The following is a 24,707-nucleotide window of genomic DNA, read 5'->3' on the forward strand; positions in this document are numbered from 1 at the left end:
TGGAAGGAGGTCCCAGGGAACTGGTAGGCACTTGTGTGGTACAAAGAACCAGACACTGCTGGCTGTGTTAATGCTGTTAGTTTAATGTTGACTGTTAATGAGGACAAATCACTTGGAGAGGAGCATGCAGTATTTGCTTGGTGTGGCCAGCCTTGCACCAAGGCCCCATGCCTTCTAGCTTAGAATAACAGGGTATAGATAGAACACCCCTCACTTTTAGCTGCCACTTGGCTCATTCTAGCAGTACAAGATCCAGGATGAGGTGGGACTATCGAGAGTAAAGGTCAAGAGTAGAGACCAGTCCTGTGAGCTTAGGAAGGAGCCATCCTACCTCAAGAAACCAGTAGTCTTTGAGCATGGCAGGGAGGCAGGCCCTCTGCTTACCTACAGCCTTGGGAGCCTTGTTTTTCTGAAACATAAAGTCAGTCTTTCCATTGAAACACAAGAGAGTTGAGAACAGGATGAAGATAGTGAACTAGGGGTGCATGAATTGGCATAGTAAATACAGGCTAGCACTGTGAAACCCCATTGGCAGTGATGGCCCAGGCTCTGGGAATGGGAGCCTCTGACCTCCCCAAGACCCCTCAAGTTCTGAAGTTTCAGAGCTGGACCAAGCTGAGGACAAAGTTCATATGTTCTCCCCATGTCGCCCGTCTATGGAGGAGGTAGAGCTGGGAAGTTGGGAGCAGCAGCACTCCACTACCCCACTTTAGCAGAACTGGTAATTGTTGGGCTGCAGCAGGGGCTGGGCGACATCCCCTGGCTCACAGCAGGCCAGGTGCTCACTGGAGCTCTCCTCCTCTGGCTCGCTGCTGCTGCTGCCGCCACCACCTCTGTCACTGCTGCTGCCGCTGCTGCTACTGCTGCTGCTGCTGCTGCTGCTTGGCAGGTTAGCATAGTCCTGAGGGGGAAGAAAAGCCAGAGACAGCTGAGAACTTTGAGGAACAGCCCAGCCTGCTCTATCCAGCCAGACAGCCATTCCATCCTTCTCACTTGCTCTATCCAGCCAGACAGCCATTCCATCCTTCTCACCTGCTCTTTCCTGTCCTGTTGGGCCTGCTCCTGAAGGAGGAAACAGATCTGCTGGAAGGTGGGTCTCTTGGTAGGCTCCAAGTCCCAGCAGGACTGCATGATGCTGTATCTGGAGACAGAACAAAGTTTGCCCATGTCAGGGCATATCACTAGGGAGATATACCTAGTGAAGGACCTCTAAAACTAGTCAGAAGTAAGTTAGGGGCTAGAGGTATGGTCCAGTGGTACAGCACCTATTAGCATGCTTAAGGCTCCTGAGTTCAGAGTTTAGAACCTTAATACACTACAGATGGAAGCCTGGAGCCTTCTGGACAAAGACCAGGGTCACATGCTCATCTAAGAAACCACCCAAACCCTAGAATCCATTTGCCTCCCTTAGGTGCCTTTGCATACATGTTCTTTGGCGCAAATACAGGCTGGGCCATTTGGTATCCATCCTTCACCAGTTTGTAGAACTTGCTGTTCACCAGGATGCCTGGGTAGGGATTCAGTCCTGCAAAGGCCAGGAGTGTATAAGAGACCACCCTTGCTTACCCCTTCCCCGCCCACGTGTATCTCAGGCAGCGTGTAAAGGCCCTATCCCAGCTGTAGTCCTAGAGCAGAAACTACTCGCATGCTCAGGACTTCCTAGGTGAGGTTTACGCGGTAGGCACACTTAGGCTTTGGGAACCCATAGCCTTCAGCCCCTCATTACCAAGCACAGAGGGTCCAGCATAGGCTTTGGAAGTAGATGGAACAAAGCCTGGATTGTGAATCAGCAAAGAGGTGATGCCACATGACTTGGTAGTACAATTACGGACTCAGCACAAGGGCTGTGCCTACTCCCCTGTAAATGGGAGCTAGATGGTGACTAGCGGCATGGCATCTTCAATGGCATTTGGCAGGTGGCATTCTAGATAAAAGCTACTGCTAACCAAGCAGAGGCAAGTGAAGGAAGGACTCAGGAAATGTGCATTGTGTGGGGTGTCTGGATTGCATACCGGTACTGCTACGCTGGTTCAAGAGCCCTTGCCAGCCCTTGCTGTGTCTTTGAATAGATTTCATCCACAAGGCTCGACACCAGTCAAGTAGCCAAAGACAGGTCAGCTCTAGACTGTGCCAGAAGCAGGCTTAGCAACTCACCAAGTGAGAAAATCTCCCAGAGAAGGATTCCGTAGGACCACACATCACTCTGAACTGTGTAGACGCAATCGAAGATGCTCTCTGGGGCCATCCACTTTACAGGCAGGCGGGCCTGACAAGACAGTCCCACGTCACTTGGGGCTGTGGCTCTCCACAGCCTGCCCAACCAGTCAGTCACACTAGCTCTCAGCACTCACATTGCCCTTGACGACATAGTTGGAATCATTCATGATGTCCCTCGCCAGCCCAAAGTCCCCAATCTTGGCCACGTGTCCACTGGTCAACAGTACGTTTCGAGCTGCTACATCCCGGTGGATGCACTGAGCCAGGAGGGGGAACGTAATGAGGGAATAGATCATAATGAGGAATAGATGACAGGTTTTGTTAGTCTACTCTCTACTCCTGTTCAAACCTGTGCAGGCCTGAGCTCTGAGAGAATCTAATGTGGCCAGTTTAACATTTAGGAAGCCCCACAGCCCTGTCTCCCGCACTCCTCTTGCCCTCTGAGCGGCAGTAACAACTGGGCGGTTGCTACCTCAGAAGCAATGGTCCCTCTGCTGCGAGCACCGGTCCACATCATTCCTAACACCGACAGCTGCCACCTCTGGACATACAGTACCAGAGCATTTGCATAACACAATAACCTATCAGACCCCCTAAACAGTTCGTGAGAGTACCCATTTTTGTAGGCACAGACCTTGAGGCTTATGGACTCTGAACTGTCACAGCAAAGAACGGAACCAGAAATCAAACCTTTTCCCCTCAAGTCTGCTCTGGGGGCGGCGGAATGAGCCCTTGAGTTCTGACATCCTTATAGCTCAGCCAGCAAGACTAAGTGCTTCATGAGGAAAAACAGCTGTTACAGTTATTAAGCTGTTAAGCCTGTCCGTGGTCACGTAGGAAAACCAAACAGGCATGCAAAGGCCTGGGGCCAGGCCTCCAGGAGGAGCCTGCCTCAGCACCGTTCCCTCCCACCACCTCCTCTGTAAACTGCCCACTTACTCCCTCACACTCCCACCCCTCCACTGCTTCTCCCTGGGCCCCCTCCCCTTCCCTTCTTCCTTTCTGCAGTCAGAAGGAAGTTCAGCCTCCCCTCACCCAGACTCACGTTTTTAGAAGCCAGGAAAGCCATGCCCTGAGCCACTTGGCTGGAGAAGTGGAGAAGGTCCCAGAGCTCCAGTGGCCGGCTGGCCTCTTTGTCCAGATCTAGGAAAAGGCATCCAGGCGACCCCTTTGTCACACTTTGTTCCTCCATGGCCCCAGTCCCCAGCCCCTAGGCCCACCCCCGATACCTCCGCACCTTGTTCAAAGAAGGAGTCATTTGAAGACGTAGAGACAGGCCTCATCTCCACATAGGTGTCTACGCCCTGACTGGAGAAGCCACTGTCCCTGGATCGGAAAGAGAATTGGGAAGTGATCAATGCAATGCCCAGCCCTGCAGAGCCTAGCCCAGGCATTGCCCTTCAGCTGCCCTGTGGACTCCCAGAGTCACTCAGCAGAGGGGAAGGAACCTAAAGGTCAGCCTGAGTGTCCCTCTCTGATAAGGAAGGCCCCATGCCATATTCTACTTAAGCAATCATTGTGCCCTGCTTAGCCACCAGTGCCAGAGACACCCACCCCATCCTGTCATTGGACAGCTCTGCCTGATGGAGGGCTTTGCTGCTGCTAATACCAACCTCTCTCTCCTCAAAGGCGGGGAGAAGTTTCTCTGGCAGCCCTGCTGGAATGTGAGTACATTCCAGGCCCCTTCCCTGACCTGATCTGGCCCTACAGTATCTCACCAGCTGGTTCCTCATTAAAAATTACTCCAGGAGGGTGGCACTATGGCTCAGCGTAAAGGCTCTTACGGGCTGAGCCCAAACCCAGGGACCCATATGATGGAGAGAGACCCAGCTTATATATCAACATTACAAATAAATGTAAAAAGAAAAAAATTTAAATTTAAAAATTGTACAGGAAGGGGCCTGGAGATGTGGCTCAGAGTGTTTAGTTGGAGAATCTTGGTTTGGTTCCTGAACCACAGAGGCTCACAGCTGCCTGTAGCCCCAGTTCCAGGGTATCTGGCGCCATCCTGGTCTCTGTGAGAACCAGAAACACATACGGTACTCACACACACAGACACACACACACACACACACACTCATACATAATTAAAACCAATTGCTTGGAGGGGTTTTAACATTACTCATGCCCCCTGGCAGCCACTAATAGCATTAAATTTGCCCAAGTCTAGAGCAGAGCTTAAACTGGCTTAGGACATCTGAGCCCAGGGAGACGGTTTGCCAGCAAGCTGTTGCCCATACAACAGCCTTCCCAGAAGAGAAACTCGGGTCTCCATTAGGATCCATCCATGGCACAGTCAGCATCTCCTCGTTCTGGAAACCACACTTCTGTAATAGCATAACTTGAGTTCCCTAGGTAGGTCCCATTTAGATACCACTTGCTCCTGAAATGCCCCACTCTAGGGACGCTTTGATTGTCTGTACACTTAAAGAAGGAAGCTAGGGAACCTCCTTCTCCTTTGGCTCCCCTGGGCTCAGCAGCAGCCAGGGCCTTCATTGCAAGCACAGAGTATACTCCCCTGGTCCTGAGCATGGCCTGATCCAGTACTGCTGCACTTACAGCCCCACACACCATGACCCAAAACGGAGACTCCAACGTAAAACATAGGTTTAGCCCAGGTTCCCTCTCTGCCCATCATGGGCAACAGGAAACTTGTTTCTTCCTCTCTCTGCTTCCCCATGTGGCTCTGTCCATAACCTCCGGTGGCTTCCGAGAATCACAGAAGACCCCAAGAGATTCAACACTGTTGGCTTACCAGGGGAAACTGAGGCCTGAGCGGACCAGGAACCTCACCACAGGCCAGGCTGTTTTGTTACCTCCATCCAACAACTAATAAACTCTGTTCTCACTTCCCCATGGGGATGTGGAGACAGGTTGGCCACTCCTGAGGGGACTACGTGTCCCGCAGCCCCCACAGATATGCTGTGAGACAAACAGGAACACACAATTGCCCCAAGTCCTCCACGTGAGGGCCTAGGAGAATCTTTCAACAGTTGAAGGTGATGGATTCATGAACCAAGCCACGCCTTCCACATTCCTGGAGCATGCTAAGTGTTCAGAATGATAAAGCTAAGTTATTGAATGATAGGAATGTGTTGTAAGAAATCAGAGTTCCTGTAAAGACCAGGGTAGGTACTCCTCATGACAAACAGGCTGTGTGGGACCCCTTCCCGTCCTGGCCTCCTGTCTGTCCTGCCCTTTGCCAGGGAGCTACCTGCGCACGTATTTCTTCTCCAGGTGGATGTTCTTGTAGCCAGAGTCCCCCTCGGGATCCTGACCAGGACTCAGGCTGGGTCCCAGCATGGCCTCAGCTTTCCTTCGCAGGAAGTTGAGTAGGTCGCCATAGCAACAGTATTCAGTGATGACCAGCACTGGCCCTAAGGCAGCCAAAAGAGGGAGTGAGAGAGATGCACCCCAAGGTTCCACTCCCCATGTGAACAAGGGCCTCTGATTTCTAATCCTGCCTCTGGGAGCAAGCTTCTCAGTGTTTTAATAACCTTATTTGTGTAAAGCCACTAAAAAAATTAACAAAACTCTCAAAAAAGCCTAGCCTAGCCTAGTGTGATGACGCTTGCTTGTCATCCTGGCTCTTGCAAAGCTAAAACAAGAAGATTGCGAGTTTAAGAGCAGCTTAGGCTACACAGCAAATTCCAAACCAGTCTGGATTAAAATGAGACCGTCTCAAAAAAGGAAAAAGGAAAATTTTAGCTCAAAAAGTCTTTTTTTCAGAGAATGGCAGTTCAGTACCGACAACGCTGCTATAATGAAGAGGAAAGAGATGAGTTGGAGTTTGGAGACATGTACATCTGGGGTAGGAGCTTTTTAAAAAGTAGATCTAAACCGGGCATGGTGCATGCCTTTAATCCTAGCACCCTGCAGGCAGAGGCAGGTGGATCTCTGTAAGTTCGAGGCCAGCCTTTATTATAAAATACATTCCAAGACTACCAGGACTACACAGAAAAACCCTGTCTTGAAAAACAGAAAACAAAACAAACTTTTTTAAAAAAGACAACAACAATAGTAAATCTTGGGGGGGTGGGGAGAAAGGTAGGTTTGGGGCTTCATGATAAATTCCTTGTAAGTGGGCTTAATGGGGGCTGTACATAGATTTCTGCATCACCTACCCATAAGTAGCTCCTATGTCTATGAATCTAGGCTAGGACTATCAGGGATTTGGAGGCAGGAGTCCTATAGGCACTTAGAGCTCAAGGGGACCTTGAAGCCAGATGTCCATGCACCCTCAGATACCCAAGCCCATGAGTATAGCCCTTCCTGCCCAGCTCTCACCTCCATGCGTGCAGGCGCCCAAGAGGTTGACTATATTCTCATGCTGTCCCAGGTGACTCATGATCTTCAGTTCTGACATCAGGGCCTCCTTCTCATCAGCATGAGCCGTGGCTGGGAGAAGAAGCGCCAGAAAACCAGAGGATCAGAATCCAAAAGGAGGAGAAATACAGACATACAAATGGGAGGGAGGAAGACAGAGGGAGAAGGGGGGAGGAGAGGAAGGATGCTCCTGTTACTGAGCTAATATGGAGGGGAGGAAGCCAAGCTGTGACAGGGTCATTCCCTGGGTGGCTTCTGTTCACCCTAACTTCCTTTGGGCTCAGTCAGAAGGCCCATTCCTCCTCAAAGGTTGACAAAGACCCTCAGAACCAGGAAACGCAAGGAGCCTGGAGCTCAGTCAGGAAGTCAAGTCCCAACTTAAAACCCCCAGGTGCCAACAGTTTGAGAGTGCGGACAGCACCTCTTGGGACAGTGGTGCCAGCCCACTCCCCATCTCCCATGCTGCACCTCCTCCGACTCACACTTGAGCATCTTCACAGCCACCTTCAGCACGGCATCTTCTTTGCCCAGACCAAAGGCTGTGGCCTCCACCACCTTCCCAAAGGCGCCAGCTCCGAGCGTCTTACCTATCACAGACACAAGGGCTCCTTAGGCTCCTGAGGCCTACTGGGTCCCTGCAGCCCCCATCAGCCCCCATCATCCCTGTGATGGAAGATCAGAGTGCCGAGACCACTCTCACCAAACTGCAGGTTGTTCCGGGGGAACTCCCACTTCTCATTGTAGGGCAGCTGGGTTGGGTCAATGAAGGTGTAGTTGTTGCCTTCGTAGCTCTCAATGATCTTCCAGCGCACCTGGTACTTAGGCTTCTGCAGAAAGAAAAGGAGGCATTGCAGGGGGCGGGGGGCTGATGGGTTGGCAGACGGACCTTGCATCTCAACTCCTAAGAGCACGAGAAGACAATGCAGAAGCTCTCAGCCTGTTGTGAGTTGAGAGGGAGCGAGGCATCTTGTGGGCATAGCGGCAAAAGCTAGTCCTGCTGGATTCTGCCTTACTGTGTGTATGCCCTTCCCTTCTCCAAACCTCAGTCTCCTTAACTGTTCATTCAAAGACTTGGATAAGATAATTTCTGGAGGCCTTGATGCCTCTGAATTTGATAATTCCTGGGCCAAAGTGGAGGGTAGACATTGAGAACTATCCATTCATTCACAAACCATTCTCTCATATAAATAGCTTATGTTGGTGGTTTTGTTCTAGGTGCTAGGGACTGGACCAGGGCCTTTTATATGTAGAAGTTCATACTGCACAACTAAGCTATCCTCCTCCAGCCCTGCATGTATTTTCAATTGTAATCAGATATACAGAACGGAAAATGTACCACCCCAAACATTTTCAACTGTATACCTCAGGGGCATTAACTGCATTCACGCTGATAGGGAACCAATTTCCAGAACTCTTTTGATCTTGTAAAATGAGTTCCATACCCAGGGAATAGCAGTTTCCCACTGCCTCCCCGCTAGAGCCTCTGGAAGGCACAGCTTTCGTCTCGAATCATTTTGTTGCCCTGAGTATTTCATACAGTATTTTCTGTGGCTAAGAATCGTCATCATCACATCTATGCTGAGGTCAGAATTGCTCTTTTCCCAACCGAATAATACAGCCATGCAGTAAAAGAATACATTTTACTGAGCATTCACTTCTATCAAGCACAACTGATTCATTATTGAACAAGGCAGATGCTTGATCCCATGGGGCTAGCATTTGCATGGCCAAGAAAGGCGTTCAACTTAAATACGTAGATAGGCAACCTTCAAATAATGCTGTGAAAGATGCTCCCATTGGTGCAAATAGTGTCAAGTCTGTTATGGGGTGATCGTCCACTTTCTGATTGGAACTGAGGGTACAGGAAGGAATCCACATCTGGTACTGTATTGGTCAAAAGTTCCTGGCTAGGGAGGTTCTTAACCCTAGTGGGGAATATGCAGTTGTTGTTTTGCTAAATGGATCTGATATGCCTGTCCATTAGCCTTCTAAACAATTCTGTTTATTCCCAAAGCTCAGCGTTGTTCTTAGCTTTGGGCAGAGGAGCTGCTGGTTGCAATAGTCAGCAGTAACTGCAGAGACTCATGACGAGTCAAAATGCTGAGAGTAACTGACTGTTGACAGCTCAGCTGCAAATGAGACATCTGTGTTCCTCCGAGGCCCAGAGGACACCGTAGAAAAGACAGGAAGAGCAAGGGTGGGGTGGAGTGTTACGAAGATTGTCTTCCAGGCATGGGACGGCTAATGAATTCTTGAATTCACAGCAGCTCTGAGTACCTGCATAAGACCTGGACAGTTTGGGCCTGCCAACAACCTGTCATGAAGAGGCTCCCTGAAGAACTTTAGGAAATTACTGGTTATGGGGGTGGAGGGACGTTTTCCTCAGTTGTACAGCCAGCCCATCTCTGTAACTTCTCACCTACACTTCTGTCAGAAACCCTAACAAAACATACTGGAACACAAACGCATGCAAACACACAAATATACACTCATGCATATGTACACATACATACATTCTCTCTCTCTCTCTCTCTCTCACACACACACACACACACACACAAAGGAAAGTGAAAGAGTTTGGAGAAATAAAGGGGACCAGCAAGTATGGGAGAGGGAAACGAGAGAGGGTAATGAAGATGAAAACGGTGAATTGCATCAAGATACATTATGTACGTGTTTGAAAACGTCATATTGAAAACCACTATCACATATAAGTAATAGATGCTAACAAATCTCTTAAAACATTTGAAAAATAACATCATGAAGTCAGCAAAGCAGGATGATGTGACAGAGAGTGGTGTGAGATGAGCCAGGAGAGCCCATGAGGAGCCAGCCCGAGAACTGTCCAGGCAGAGAGTGCACAGACGCTGAAGGGTGGGGTAAGATCCTGACAAACACAGGCAGGTGACCAATGCGACTCAGGGGTGAGAGGGGAGCTTCTACACAGGAAGGCCAGGAGGGCTGTAAGAAGGGGGCTATTTCCTAACTCTAGGGGAAGGAAGAGGAGGTGAGGCAGAGCCCTCTGACAGAGGGGTGTCCACATATTACACCTTATGCTGGCTCCAGTTCCCTCTCAGGTCTGGATAGAAGCGGGTGATTGTTTCACCTTCTCCTGGCCCCAGGGCAGCTGCGTGAGGGTACCACATCATGAATTGACCTGAGAAGTGCTGAGGGGAGGTCCCATTTATGGGAAAGTGGAAGCTGGGGTAGTGGAGGACACTGGGTCAACAGACCAACTTGATGTCCAGTCAGACCTTGGGGACAGGGACTAGGCCTTGGGGACAGGGTCTAAGCCTTGGATGCTTCAGCGAGAAGAACTAAAGGATGCATGAGTGTTAGAGGAGGAAGAGCTTCCAGTTGGATATTTGAGACAAAAGTTAGACATAAATAACACCCAGCTGGTTGCGATGGCACATGTTGTAATCCTAACACTTGGGAGATGGAAGCAGGAGGATGGGGGTGTTCAAGGCCAGCCTTAGCTATGGAAGGAGTTTGAGGCCATCCTGAAAGATATAAAGACCCAATCCTCAAACAAACAAACAACAATAACAAATAAAAACAAGCAAACAAACACAAAACTCCACCAGTAAAAACAAAACATCTGCACGTTATGGCTTGGGGAAAGAGTCTGAAAGGAGATTTAGGGAGCAAACTCCCTTAGTCTGAGAGACCCCTCCTGCCCCTTGCATCCTGCATCTCTAGGAGTCTCTGTGGCTGTGACTATTTTTCTCCAAGCCACTTCTGCTTCCCTGTTTTTCTGCAGCTGGGCTGACTCAGCCCTCCCACCTCCGCTAGGGCCTAGCTGGAAGGGATGAAGGGAGAAGAGGGAAGGGTGGGGGAAGGGAGGTGTGGCTGGAAGCTCCCAGGGCTGAATCTATGGTTTTAGTGTTGGACCCCCGCCTCCCCACCAAACTCGGGGATTTCTGCTATCCCAGGGATGTGGGGGGCCATCCTTATAAAAGTAAGTGGCCTGCAAGGTTTCTTCCTATCAGGAGCGGTGCCTGGAAGGCCAGCTGCCGGGGCTTCCTATGCCTTTTCTGGAAGCTGGGCCTGCCTAAATTCTCACTGCGTATCAATCAATTTACCAATTGTTCATACCAGCCCTAAGCCCGGGTCCTCCTTTATCTTCTGACGCAGACTGAAGAGATGTCTGGGAACTTCAGATCTTGGCCACTCCCCTGATCATGCCCCTGGCTCTGTGGGATCGATATTGAGCCTGGGGAAGGTGGAGACCTGAACACTTCCCACTGGAAGCTCTGCAGACCCTCCTGTCTCATTTTAGGCCTGGTCCCAGCACCTCTCCAATCCTCTTTCTGATTCTGCCCTCCCCTCCTCTGTGTCCACCTCTCTCCCTTCCTTTGTCCCTGTCCTCAGGGCCAGCTGACTCCTGCTCTTTCCTCTTCCCCTGTTTCTTCCCGGACTGTTGTGGCTTCTTTTGGTGACAGAGGTGATGACTCAGCCCTGAGCAGAAGCCACCCTTCCACAGGCAGACCCCTCCTCACCCAGATCTGGGCGATAGACAGGTGGCGCCAAGTCACCTGGGCAGAATCTGTGCAGAAGAGAACCGCTTCCTGCCCTGACCCTCAGGGTGCCTCAGCCAGGGGACACCAAAGGGCATGTGGAAGAAGGCAGCCTAGCGCTGCAGGTCTTCTGGCCTTAGATTGCTTAAGAAGCAGTTAAATTTCCTGCATGGGACATGAGAAGGTACTTGGAGCAAAATACTCAAAGCATGATGCTTGCAGAGAGAATGAGCTGAGGTGCTCTAGACCCCCATCAGGTGACGCCAGACAGCCAAGGCAGAAAGGCGTGAGGGAGCCTGTGGCTCATGGGGTACCAGAGAAAGTTTTTTAGGTTAAAATAAGGAAGAATTTTGTATATCTCCGAGGACCCAGTAGCCGTGACAGTGACTAAGCCATGTCTGGGTGGTGAGCAGCACCCAGCAACCACTTTGGCGTGTGGTCAAGGAGATGCCAACTTTAGCCACGCTCCTATCCCAACATGCATGAGCTGGGTCTGCAGCCAACTTCCTCCTTGCACGGAAACACAGGCTCCACCACCAAGTCCTGTCTTTCTTCAACAACCCACCCCGGCTCTATACATACAAGGTAGAGGATCTTGGTGATAACCTGCCATCATGAACCCCATTTTACAGGTAGAGAAAGGAACTTGAACATGCCCATTGCCCCTCAGTCCCAGCGGCAGAGCCAGGCAGAGCCGGGCAGAGCTAGGCACCTTAAAAGGCAATTTTATACCTTCTTTTATACCTTCTCCTCCCCGCCACCTCCACCCCCAATGGTCAAGCATAGGATCATTGCACCGGAAACTTCTTGGTGCTAGCCCATGTTGACACACAGTAGACACTTAATGAACAGCTCTGGTTGCGTGACAGCCAGTCAGAACGAGCTAGCGTGAGCAGGGGTCCTCCTCCTCTGGCTCCCTTGGGGGCCCGGCCCAGCTCCGCAGCCCAGCTCCGCGGCCCAGCTCCACGGCCCAGCTTACCTGCTTGTACTTGTACAGGAGCAGCAGCAGCAGTAGCAGCAGTAGAGACATGACAGACATACAGGCCACCACCACCGGAGTGAACAGGTACTCATCAGGGAGCTGCATTCTGATTTCTTCTGGAAGAGGGGGGCAGAGGAGTGAGCAAGTGGAGAGACTGTATTCAGTCCCATCCCTCTACCAGAGCGTGAAAATTCTCTGGAGCAGGCTGGCTCGGGGGCCAGCTACGGCTTGTACGCAAATCCTAGTGTTGGGGCTTTATGGCTTGCACCTGTGGGCAGAGAGGTCTTGGCGGGGAAATCCTCCTCAGCTTTCCTGCGGCTTCCTCCAGGTGCTCTGTGTGATTTTAGCAGCTCAGAGCCAGCTTAGGGCCCCCGGGTCTCCCCTTCCTGACCTCTAATCTTCATGTGGTCGGAAGGATATAGGTCATTTCCAAGTCCAGCTAGGAGCTTGGGTCCCTTAGGTGACACGAGACACCAAACGAGACCTCTAAACATTTCAGGTGTGTTGTCTTTCCAAAATGAAGAAAGGAGGGACTTTGCTGCTAGTGAGTGAGGGGTCGTGGAGACAATGCCTGGTACAGTGCCAGCATTTGTCACCGTGGGACTTTTCTATTTAAAACCGCCACCACCAGCAGTGATGATACCAGGGCCCACGGGCCTGTCAACAGCTGCTCCAGGCTAGTGACTGGAGGACACGAGTGACATGATCCCTGAGCCAAGCAGAAGCCAAGGATTGGGAGCTTCACCCAGGCCCCGCCACAGTAACAGTTTAGGGGCTCGGGGAGGCTGTGGGCTTCTCAGTGAGACTAGGCCCAGCTGCGGACTCCATATCAGCACTGGGCAAACCCTTGCACCGCGGCCCTGAGTGAGGACTGTGTCTCAGGATTGGGCAGGGCAGACAACAAGGGGGAGCTGGAGAGGAAGGGAGGAAGCATCCCTCTAGCCGTGGACATGGGATGAACTGTATTTCTTCACTCAAGTCCTTTTTCCCTCATGTGAGTTCGGATGCAGGGAGGAGCCAAAGGCCCAGACTAGTAGACCAGCTTGCTGGTGTCTCTCGGTATCTCTCAGTCTCTCCTGGTCCTCTATAAGTCTCCATCTGGGGTATCTCTGCCTCATTCTTTTTTCCACTCCCTGATCCTGCCCTTTCCTCTTCAGTCCCCAGTGAGAGACGCTGGACCTCTCCATGTCACCATGTCCAGAGTCCTGTGGCTCAGGACTAGCCAGGGTGACCCGGAGGTGGAACTCAGGATGACTGGGGTCTCCTCCAAGTAGAAATCCCTGGGTCAGGGGTGAGGGATCAAGTAGTCTCCACACGTCGGATGCCAATGCTGGCTGAGGAGGATGGATTACCTGAAGAGACGGCCCTGAAGGCCTGGGAGCTGTTCCCCACATCGTTGTGGGCCCTGCAAATATAACTTGTGTTGTGTTTCAAGGCCCCAATGGGCAGCTGGTTCTGAATGGTCACTTTGTGGAAGGGCTCCTGACTCAGGACTTCGGAGGGGACATCACTCCAAACCTGCAAGGCCTGGGCCTCATCACACCTGGAAAGAATAGATTTTGACTCAGGGCTTTGGGGTCTCCCACATCAGCATGCCCTTCCCACTCATGGGTACCTCACCCGGATGCTCAGCCTAGGGAGGGGAATCAAGCCCACTGACCTGTCAGTGTGACCCCTGCACTGTATCCATGTCACATTGGGCTGAGGGTACCCAGAGACATCACAGAGCAGGACATTAGAGCCATTCACAACGATCCACGAAACACTGACCTCTGGGATATCTGAGGAAGAGGGGAAGGATGAACGAAGGCAGGATCAGCCTTAGGGGTGAGGTCTCTGTCTCTTGACCACCTGCCCTGAGCCTGCTACCCTCACCCCTCCCAGTATACCCAACCCTGGGCAGCCTCCCTGTCACTCACATCGCAGGGTGAGTTCAAAGGTCACATTGTTCCAGCCTGCCTTGTTGTGGACCGTAAAGGAGTATTGGCCAGCCTCCAGGGGCTTTACACGGTTCAGGGTGAGCGTGGATGTGTACCTGTAAGACACCCAAGAGACACTACTGTTATAAACTGGTGTCCTGTGAAGTAAAGCGCATCATCCTTTGTTAAAGTTTCAGGGCACAGAGGTCTTGTCTGAGTCAGGTCTTCAGGAGTGTGCCATTGAGACAGGGGAAAACACCTACCCCTGGCCCTTGACTGTCCTCTCATCTCAGGGTATTCTGTGTTTTCCCCAAAGTTTCTTACAGATGATGTTCGCAAGGTCCTGGGAGGTATATCACAAGTTTCTTCCTTCTTACCACTGAGCTAAGTGTTCACAAGCACCACAACCCCTACTGAGCATCCCTAATGTGCTACCTGGTCCTGGGGATGGTGACAGGGACAAGAGACAGGACTGGTTCTGAACTGTGTAGCTACAGAAACCAGAGACCAAATTCCATTGTTATCACTTTTGGCTGTGTGGTTTTACATAGACATTCAACTGCTGTGGTCTTCTTGACTCAGGGTGATTCTGACGGATTTTTGTTTGGTTTGGTTTACTTCACCAGATTGGCTTGAGGGTTGAAGGCATACTCATAATAGGCACTTAATTTAATGGTTCTCTTTACTATAGAAAAGTCTAAAAACAACGCTAAAGCAAAAAGTCACCTTTGGTTGATTCCAGGCAATTTTCTTAGTCTCTAATGGATGATTTGTCCATTATGAGTGTACTTGCTGTTGTGATTTGAGACAGGATCTGACATAGCCCAGGCTGGCCTCTAACTTGCTGTGCTTCCTCTAGAGCTGGTCTTGAACCCCGATTCCTCTGCCTCTGTTGCCCAAGTCCCGAGATAATAGACATCTGCTAATGAACGTCCAGCTAATGAAGGCAGCACTGTTTAGGTAATGAACACGTTTTTAAACAGGACTGGAGAGCTGACTCACTGGTTTAGAGCACTGTGCTCTTGCAGAGGACTCAGGGTTTGGTTCCCAGCACAGACAGGGTGACTCGCAACCATCTATAACTCCAGTGCTAGAGGATTTGGCGCCCTCTTCTGACCTCTGCAGGCACAAGGCACACAAGTGGTGTACAGATATAGATACAAGCAAAATATACACATTAAATAAAACGAATATTTAAAATGCAGTTTTAAAGGTATATTTTTATATTTTATGTGTATAAGTGTCTTGCCTGCTTGCATGTGTGTTTACCACATGTGTGTCTGCTGCCCACGGAGGCGAGAAGAGTCCCACAGATCTGTTGGAACTTGAGTTACAGTTAATGCTTATGGATGCTAGAAACGGAACCTGGGTCCTCTGCAAGAGCAGCAAGTGCGCTTTAACCTCTGAGCCATCTCTCCGGCGCTAATGACAGCAAAGTACCAATCCTTGTTTGGACAAAATCTACCATCACTGCTGGACTAAAGTTCACTTCTGGGAAAGGTGTCTCAGGTTGGGGTTGGACTCTGCGGTGGAGTGCTCAGCTAGCAAACTTCAGGCCCTAGGTCAGGAGAGTAAGACCCTCACAGACACACTTCATTCAGAGACAGGCAGTATCCCTCTACATGGGTGGACACATGACCAACCCATGTGTCCATGTTAGGAGTAGAACAGTGCCAGCAGAGTGGCGGTGAGGGGAACATGCACCCCGAAAATATCCCAGAGCCTGAGGAGAATATACTGCGAGGAGATTTTCAGGATGGTTAATCTTTTAGCAAATGCACGCTCGTGTCCCTCTGCCCCGACCCCATGCGAACAAGGTAGGTGCTTTACATGGTTGTTATCTCAAATACATCTTGGGGTGGAAGTCACAGTCACCTCCTACATTTGCATTGGTCATAAAAAGGACAGGAGGTGAAGCTAAGAGGTCCCAAGGGACCTTGAGAACATGTATCCCCAAACGGTGGAGCAGCTCCTGGGAAACAGTATAGAAACTCACTGGGCGACCCAGAGACACAGGGCAGGGACTAGGACAAATGACATAGAGGACTGATACTCTCATAGTCAGGGAAATGAGATAAAGAACAGGAAGGGGATCTACCCATGGTGGGGCAGCACAGATGGAACAGGACCCAAGCATCCTCATTTCTGGCTGAACCCCCGACACACACATACGCTCACACACATTGTCCGTGGTCTGACAGGCAGTACCTGTATGTGGTGGTCCTTTGGGTGATAAAGTCAAGGTTGTGCTGGTCTTCAAAGAATGGCCCCAGGTAGGTCCAGTTATAACTCTGGAGGCCAGGGTAGGCGTCTACATTGACTGTGAGGGTGAGGCTCTCACCCACAGCCACCTCCTGCAAGAGGCTCTGCTCGGAGGTCAGGTTTAAGTAGGCGCTCTCTGGAAATCAACGCAGAAGATCTGGGGTTAGTGGGGAGTTGGTCTCCTCTTTCTGTCCACTGGACTCTCCACCCCTTGACCTGATCTGAGGGTCTGAGCGCATCTCTGCTCCAGGCTCACAGTCTCCAGCCCCAGCCAGGACTCACCTCTGTCACCTGTCTTCCCACTATTGATCCACTCAGTTGTCTAGACCCTTCTGGCCACCTCCACTATCACTCGAGTCTGGACTTATCACCTTGGACCACTGGGATAGCCTCCTAACTTACTTCCTCCTCTTTCTTTCCCCATAGACGGTCCTCCATGGTGCACCAGAAAGCCCTGCTCATCTACTACATCCAAGTCTGACCATGATGCTGCTTTTGCTCAAACCTTCTGTTTCTCACCTCCTCCAAGAAAAAAAGGCCTAGGTCCCATACATAGGATCTCAGGGCCATTGGACCAACTACCTGCCCAACTTACCTCTCTGACTTCATGTGGTACCTCTCATTCACACCACCCCAGCCTACTGGCAAACTCATTCCTTGAATATGGCATACAGACCTATCTTAATGGCACAACAGCTGCTCCATGAACCAGAGTTCTCTCACCCAAAGTGTCTGAGCTTGCCCTCTGCCCTGCCACCTTCAAGCCTGAATACAGATCTGGCCAAAAGCTGAAATAGTATGCATTTCTTTTTCTTTATTTATTTTTTTAATTTATTTTTATTTTATGTGCATTGGTGTTTTTTTGCCTGTGTGTATGTCTGTGTGAGGGCACTTGAGCCCATGGAACTGGAGTAATAGACAGTTGTGAGCTGCTATGTGCGTGCTGGTAATTGAACCGAGGTCCTCTGGAAGAGCAGCCAGTGCTCTTAACCGCTGAGCCATCTCTCCAGCTCAAGTATGCATTTCTTGCATTTACTGAGTGACCAGTGAATGCCCGAACTGGGAGGCAGATTGGCTAGAGCCCCAGCAGAGGACTGACATTGCGTGAGTCTGCCTCTCTTCCCTTTACCTGGCAGAGTTCTGAGGAGTTCCCTGTGTGTGTTCTGAGGCCAGTGATTCATGCTTTCCTCCTCTCCTCCCCTCTGACTCTCAACACTTCAGCAGGCCACACTGCTAGACCACACTCAGAGCACCTTCGCACACTGTAGAACTGCCTTGTTGTGGGATTCTGTCTGTGGAGTGCACTGCTTCCCTCTCAATCGCCAGGCAATGGGAGGGTATCTTACACCCATCCTCCTTCATTCCCATGGTTGGCGCCCTCACCACCTTCTGTAGCTTCCTATATCCACTCTTGTGGCTGCTCCCAGCTCCCCTCCACCCACTGCCAGGGCAAGTCTTCTACTGTGGTATTTGCTCGCACACTCTATCAGTGTAGATCTGACCAGGGCTTCTTCGAGATTGTCTAAATACAGTCATTTACTATTGATATCCTCATTTTCTTTCAGGTAAAGGAATTGAGACGCAAAGAAGTTGGTCAACATACTATTTGGCAGAGCCAGATTTGATGACACCCAGGAGTGGGTGCTCCTGACTTCCAGTCCCCTCTGGGTAAGCTGAGTCAGGTGGAGACCTCAGCTCTCTGCTTTATAACCTTCAAGACCTCTCAAAAGGGTGGTGTGCAAATTCTCCTCTCACTCTGTTAAGGCTCCTTTGCCACCTGGCTCCGGCCTCATCTCCCCTCCCCTGGAGCCATCACTCACACCCCACTCACATCTCTGGTATTCTCAGCTGCTTTTGGTATCTCAGAGACGCTTGGGCTCTTTTCCCTTGGGGCTTGCACATGCTGCTCCTTCTTCAAGATGTCCTGTTCCCTTCCTTTCTCATTGAGGCCCAAGAACTCCACTCTCATGCCTCCTGCCCCAGCTTGTAAGCCCCAGTAAGAGGGAGCGTTGTTATTTAGAGATATAATGTTTCCTTCACAATCCGGGCAGAGAAGAAGCGCTGTTTGTGTGTCCACATGACACAAATATCCCCCGCTCTCAGGAACGAGGGAGCCAGCATGATCTGCCGTAGCATGACTAGACCATGTTACAGTGAAGCACCACCCACCTCTCCAAGGGCTTGGAGGAAGTGGAGGGTCTCCTAGGATGGGGCTCCAGGACCAAGCCATCCTATCTCCCAACAGCCACAGGCTTCTCCCACTACCTGATGCTCACCCACCACCTGGAAGGTCATGGAGGTCGTGTGTGTGCCGAAACCATTGCCGGCCACACAGGAGTATTTGCCAGCATCTTGGAAGTCTGCAGAATTGAGGCTGAGGATCCGGACTTTTTTATAACGGTCATTTTGGAAGTCGCTGCTTATGGGGATTTCAAGCTGTAGATAGAAGGAATAGAGGTGACATACCAAAATTGTTTAGGATCTGAATACAACTCCTCCACCTTTAAAATGGTGATCGGCCTGTACTCAGCAAGGGTCTAAATGCTGAGTCTCAAATGCTTCATCTATAAAATGGGATGAATACTGGTCCCCTACCCCTGGGTTAAAATGACAGTGAATAGACTCACACAGCAAGGGCTCAGGGCTGCACCTCACACATGATGCACATAGGGTGAGGAATCTAGGAGGCAAGCCTTTCCGTTCCTTCCTGGGGATCCTCACCTTCCCTCTTACTAAAGTCTTTCTGAAATAGCCAACATAGCTCATGCTTCTAAGGGAGACAGGAATCCTCGTTCTGTCGGAAGGAAGTGTTCTCTAAGCTGTAGCAAGGGGATAGGGTAATCCCTGAAAGGGACTGGATTGCCACCTCCAGCCCCAAGACCTAGCAGCCTGAGCAGCTGCTCTTGGCACAGGGTCTCAGGCCCCTCTTCTCTGTCCTCTGGGCCACAGCCATGTCTCCAGCCCAGAAAGCCAGTTTGAGGTGAGGATGCCTCTCAGTGCTGAGAAGACAGGCAGACTTCACCATGTCGTCTCCTTTCCCTGAGGACTGACCTTGGTGTCTCCATGTTTGAGAAAAACATTAAATTCAGGGTCCACGTTAGTGGCAGAGCACACAATCTTGGCAGCCTCCCCGCGAATCCGCACCAGCTCCGTAGGCTCCAATAGCACATATGGGGGCCCTGAGGGGACTAAGGCCAGAAATACAACCCGTGAACACCTAGACTTGCTGGCACTGTGCCCAACACCATGGGATCAGTTACCCTGGTTAGTTCATCACAGTTGGTCTCATGGTCAGAGTCCCACCCAACACACCTCACCCCACTTGCCCTGGAGAGAAATGAGTGATTGAAAGAAGAGAGAGAATTATCTCTGTCCTCCCCACACCCATGGCTGCCAGCTCCCCTTCCTGCCTCCATGCCCGGGCAGGCTTTTTCATCCTACATACCTTTTTCCACTTTAAGTCGGATGCCGATGGAGAGGGATTCCTCACCATCCACCATAGCTTTGCACTGATAGTCATCACTGTCAATAAACTTCACCTTGTGGATGATGAACCCTCGCCATGGGGAGAAGGAGTAGGTTATTCTGCGTGGGACCGGCTTGCCCCTGGCTCGCACTAGAGAGACATGGGACTGCAGTGCGGGGTCGGTGATCAGGCAGGGCAGCACAGCTTCCTGGCCCTCAATCGCTGTCACCTTCTGTGCTAGCAAATTCCAGGGTCGGACTGGATCTGAGAAGAGGATTCAAGGTGACAACTGAACACTCTGTTAGTGACAGAGAGCAGAAGCTTGAGCATCTGCTCGAAGTCGTCCTGGAGAAGAACCATACAGAGAGTGTTTCAGGTTGGCTTCTGTACCCTCGGGTACTTGCCGCTGTATGATCTCAGACCAAAAAAAAAAAAAAAAAAAATTCAACCTCTGTGAACCCCTGGAAAATGGAGGTAATCATAGCATCTACAGCATAGGGTTATTGTGAGGCCTGCCCTAAATTGTAAACACTGGATAAAGTTTGTTCATGGCCAATGCTCAAACCCATAAACTCGGATCTGGCTTACTATGATGCTAATACCAGGAGCTAACCCTCCTGCCCAATGCAGGGAATTTGGTATCCTCACCTTTGACATACAAGTGGATGGTGGTACTGCCCCCCAGGGGATCGTCCAGCTCAGTGCAACGGTAGATCCCGGTGTTTTTGAAGGTGGCATTTCTTGTGGTCAGGATGCTTCCGGGAGATTCAGGGTCCAAGGTCCAGTAGGGAGAGATGGGGCCGTCCCATTCCACACTGCCGTTGCCCACACATCTTAGCGTCACCGTTGCACCAGGCTCTACAACCAGCACTGGGCCACTGGGCTCAATGACAGGGGCCCCATGACCTAAAGGAGGGTGCAGACAGAAGTGAGGCCTGGGGTGTAGCCCTGCTACCCCCCTAGTTGAGCTGGACCATGCTCTGGCAGCGAGAGTTCTGGTACTGTGGAGTCTGTATCACTTAACCCTCATTCAGTTCCCAAATCTGTGGACATCTGCCCAGTGACTCCTCTGAGATTGGGTTGGGAGCCACCTCAGACTCACGTGTAGACTTTCCCATAGAGCCATGGGGACCCAGCCTTCTGAATCACTTCCCACCCCAGGACAGGACCTCCTCAATCCCGTCAAAGCAAGCTGTGACTGCAGAGCCAAGCCCAGGGCCCCGTTCAAGCACGACAAGTTTCAAAGAAACAAATGGAGAAACAGATGGCCAAGTCCTGACTTCCCGTACTTAGGAAAGAAGAGAAGATGTGAGTTCTTAGCCCAGTAGAGAGAAGCTCCACGTGTCTCCTGCTGTGCCCTGTCCTACCACTGCACATCAGGCCCATGCCTTGTGGGGTGACCTGAGGCCATCCATCCTCCTCACTTTGTCCCCTCGCCTACAAATGCAGACAGTGATCACACCTTTCCGGCACGTCAGGTCGTCCAGATGCCGGGAAGTCTTGGCAGCATCACCTGTTGCCAAGTAAAGACTCTGTTTGTCGTGTCTATGAATGAAACTGCTGAGGTGCCCACTCTGTTCTCACTTCTCCGGACCTGCCAGAGTTTCTTGGCAGCCAATCTCTTTTAAGGAAAATTTGCTTGAAGGAGAAAGGAGAACTTAAAACCCTTGTCAGGTCTTAAGGAAGGAGGCTAGCTGCCTCTGTAGTGTCAGCAATTTCCCCAGGCCTGAAATAGGGGTGAAGGAGGGAAGTGAGAACTGATTCACAGCCTCTGAGGGGCCAGCAGGCACTCTGGGCCTGTGTGGGCGGAAACACATTGCTGGCACCAGGCTGGCCCCGGTTTCCGCCCAGCCTATGGCCCCTTCTAGACTGGCGCTCTCACTTCTGCTTCCCTGCCCTCCTGGCCATTGCTCCTGTCCACACAATGAGGGAGTCCTGGAGTTGGGGGACAGTGTGCTGGGTCTCAGAACACTCCGTACAAAGAGTGTCTGTGTCACTGTCCTGTTTGCTGGCCGCCACAAGTCAACCCCTCCAACTCCAGCTGTTGATATCGACACAGTGACACGGCAGCCCCAAGGACATCAGGCCCTCAGAGTATTACAGTGGTTCCTAAAACCACTCCTCAGAGGATACCCCCCCACACACACAAGTGTGAGCCCATAAAAGGAAAGTCTCTCCACGCAAATGATTTCAGCCTGGTTTAACGTCTGCTCTGATTTCAAACCCACGGGAAACATGCAGCCTTTATCTGCCCGAGCTTCCAATCAGCCAGATGTAGAATAGAGGAGAGAACACTGCCACTGCTGATGTAGATTTGTGGCTTTCCTGTGCAGTGTGACTAGCAGGAAGAGAGACGAGCTATTTCACCCTGGCCTGGGCTCACGCTGACTAGGGCTAGGGACCCCGACTGTCCTTTCCAGATGGGGAAGTTGCTGACCCTCGGGGCTTCGGACTCTCTTCTGTCTGATAGGACCAATCCCAGTGTTCACCTGGAAGACAGCAGAGCCCAAGAGGCGTCCTTGAACCTGCTAGATAGTAACTTAAGAGTTTAACCCTTAAGGTCACAGGATTCGACCTTGGGTTCTATGCCCCTGCTCCTGGCTTATCTCCCCGTTGGTTTGGTCGCTTTTCCCTTTCCCTCCCCGGAGCTACTCTGCTCCCCGTATCTTGGTCTCCTGTCTTGACCTCCAGATGTACTCTGGAGGCTTCTGCCTTACTTCTTCCTAGCCAGTTTTCCTGGATATTTACGCAGAACAGGGTTGACACACTCCACATCCACCGCACGGCTTTCTCACTTCCCGCGGGCATGGTTGGCAGGAAGGGAAGCCTACTCATTATCTCTCCCTTCCCTTGGATGAGCTCTTGACGGCCACTGGCCCTGTGCCTGTCCCTTCTTCATCTCACACATCCCCGCTCAAATTCTTCCCCTGACCCAAACCTCCTCCTTTGTGTACCTATATACTAGACGCTCACCAGCAGCTCCAGCAGGCACCCCCACAACCTCCTGCCCTCATGACCACCAGCCAAAGAGGAGAGGCCAGTCTCTTTCTCCCTCTAAGTGCTTCAACACTATTCCTACCCCTTTAGAAGTCCCTATGGTCTCAATCACCAGTAACCTGTTAGGCTAAAAATTTAGGTTTCCCACCGACGTCTCTCACCTTCTTTTCCTTCTGGAGCTGGACATTGAACTGGGACACACACACACACACACACACACACGCAGTGCACATAAGCTGTCCTCGAGATAAAGCCTGAGGAGCAGTGACTCAAATCCACAAGACTTTCTGGGGTGAGAAGGTCTTATTCTCAAGAATGTGTGTTTCCTAACGTTTACCACTCACATTCTAATAGGAAAGTGCCAGGACACGAAACAATGAGACTGGCTGAGCCAGCAAAGAATCTTCAGTGGACTGTTCTATCACCAGCAGCACCAAGTCCCTAGGGACCGGAGTGAGCCTGCCCTTCCCCACCAAGTTCCATCCTTTCTCCAAATAAGTAGGTGGCATGAAATACAACATTTGTGCTAGACCAGGTAGAGCCTAGACGAGCTCGCCAGGCCACTCTGGGCCATGCATGCCAGTCCTCACCCTTAGCCTGACACCCTCCGAGATGATAGTTTCGAAGCAGCTTCTGCTGTCCAAGAAGTTGGGGGGGGGGGCGTCTAGGAAGACAATGGCTGGGGAGACCCTCTCTGGCTTCCCTGGTCCCCCTCTAACATTCTTGCTTGTTTACTCAATAACGAGTTCACGTGTGTTCTCTTCCAACCTCCTCCGAACTCCCCACCCTCAAACCCTGGGCCAGAAAGGCCAACCTCTTCTCTTCCACCCTGACCCCTTTACCCAAGCTGTCCAAGAAAGGGCCTTTCTGAACCGGGTCCTGCCTAACCATGGCTACCTGGGCTGTCCAGCTGGTGGAACCACTCAAGGAAGAACTGCAGAAGCCACTGAGCAGTGGAAGACTCCTAAGATTCTCTCAGATATGCAAGTCTTAGTCGTGCCCAAGACCTCTCAGCATCTGCCTTGAAGGAGTTTCCCAGATAATTGCCTGCACGCACAGGAAACATGCGAAAACCTTGCCCCGAGTTTCACCCATGCCCACTCCCACCTGCCAATGAGGAGTGTGGCTAGCGGCTTCCAAAGTAGCAGGGACACACTGAAGATGCACCATGAGCCAGAGGCTACACTCGCCTCCCTCACAGCCCTGGCCAGACTGGTTCCACTCCACTCTCCCTTCTTTTCTCTCCAGATAAAAACAAACATGCGCTCCAGTGCTAAAGCAGATGGAAGCAGAGAGTGGGGGCTTCTAGTGTGGGGCGGCGATGCTCAGGGTCCTTTCGCGGGCCCTCTCTGTAACACCCTCACGAACACCCCATTTTCTGCTCTTACCATGCCAAACTGTGGCCAGCAGCAGGACCAATGGAGCCCCCAGCTCCATAGTCTCCCCGGGGGCAGCGTGGGCTGATGCAGGTTGGAGGGTCGGCTGAGCGCAGGGCTCCTAGCTGCTAGTTCTGTGAGGATGAGGACAGCTGAACACACTCTTGTCTGCTGCACTGGCTGTCGGTCTTGTTTTCCTTTTCTTCCTCCTCGTTGGCCTGGTCCTCTTCCCCTTTTTTTCTTTCTTTTTTTTTTTTTTTTTTTTTTTTTTTTTTTATGAAGCTAGGCTGAAAGGGAACTACAGAGTTTGGAAATATCGGGTCTCTAGAAAAAAACAAAGCATCACTCCTGAGGGAGAGGCAGAATGAGGCAGAATCTGTAGCAGAACTGAACGGATCCTGCAGGGAAATGTTTAAGTCTGAGAGGGACTTAAGAAGCCACCTCTAAGAAAACTCCGGAGAAGAATCATGCTCCAGTGCAAGGGTCAATGAGCACAGATAGGAGTCTGCCTGAGACATGCTAGGCTCTAAATTCTTCTCGCCTTTCTCATTTGCCTTCCAGGTTGAAGGCATCAAGATAAGGGCCACTGAGAGACTGGGTTTCTATGGTATCCAGTCTCTATAGAAGTGACTGGAAGTTTCC

General features: G+C 51.1%; 1 protein-coding gene across 2 annotated transcripts; it reads right to left on the bottom strand.

The window, feature by feature from the left end:
- Positions 1–42: 42 nt before the first annotated feature.
- On the bottom strand, positions 43–24,262 carry Csf1r (colony stimulating factor 1 receptor). 2 transcript variants are annotated; one of them, XM_057788303.1, is made up of 21 exons: positions 24,078–24,262; positions 20,341–20,598; positions 19,672–19,956; positions 19,278–19,414; positions 18,503–18,662; positions 16,173–16,362; positions 13,965–14,080; positions 13,706–13,826; positions 13,398–13,588; positions 12,043–12,158; positions 7,244–7,370; positions 7,026–7,130; positions 6,505–6,615; positions 5,432–5,594; positions 3,455–3,543; positions 3,263–3,360; positions 2,352–2,474; positions 2,155–2,266; positions 1,426–1,525; positions 1,033–1,141; positions 43–901 (listed from the first exon to the last, which is right to left on the bottom strand). In XM_057788303.1, exons 1-21 carry the CDS (start codon positions 24,124–24,126, stop codon positions 710–712), a joined length of 2,952 nt encoding a protein of 983 aa, XP_057644286.1. In that variant the 5' UTR covers positions 24,127–24,262; the 3' UTR covers positions 43–709. The 2 variants fall into 2 exon arrangements, with proteins under 2 accessions (XP_057644286.1, XP_057644285.1); XM_057788302.1 differs by having other exon boundaries at positions 12,043–12,161.
- Positions 24,263–24,707: the final 445 nt, after the last annotated feature.

Source organism: Chionomys nivalis, chromosome 14 (assembly GCF_950005125.1).
Source record: "Chionomys nivalis chromosome 14, mChiNiv1.1, whole genome shotgun sequence".
NCBI classification, from domain to species: Eukaryota; Metazoa; Chordata; class Mammalia; order Rodentia; family Cricetidae; genus Chionomys; species Chionomys nivalis.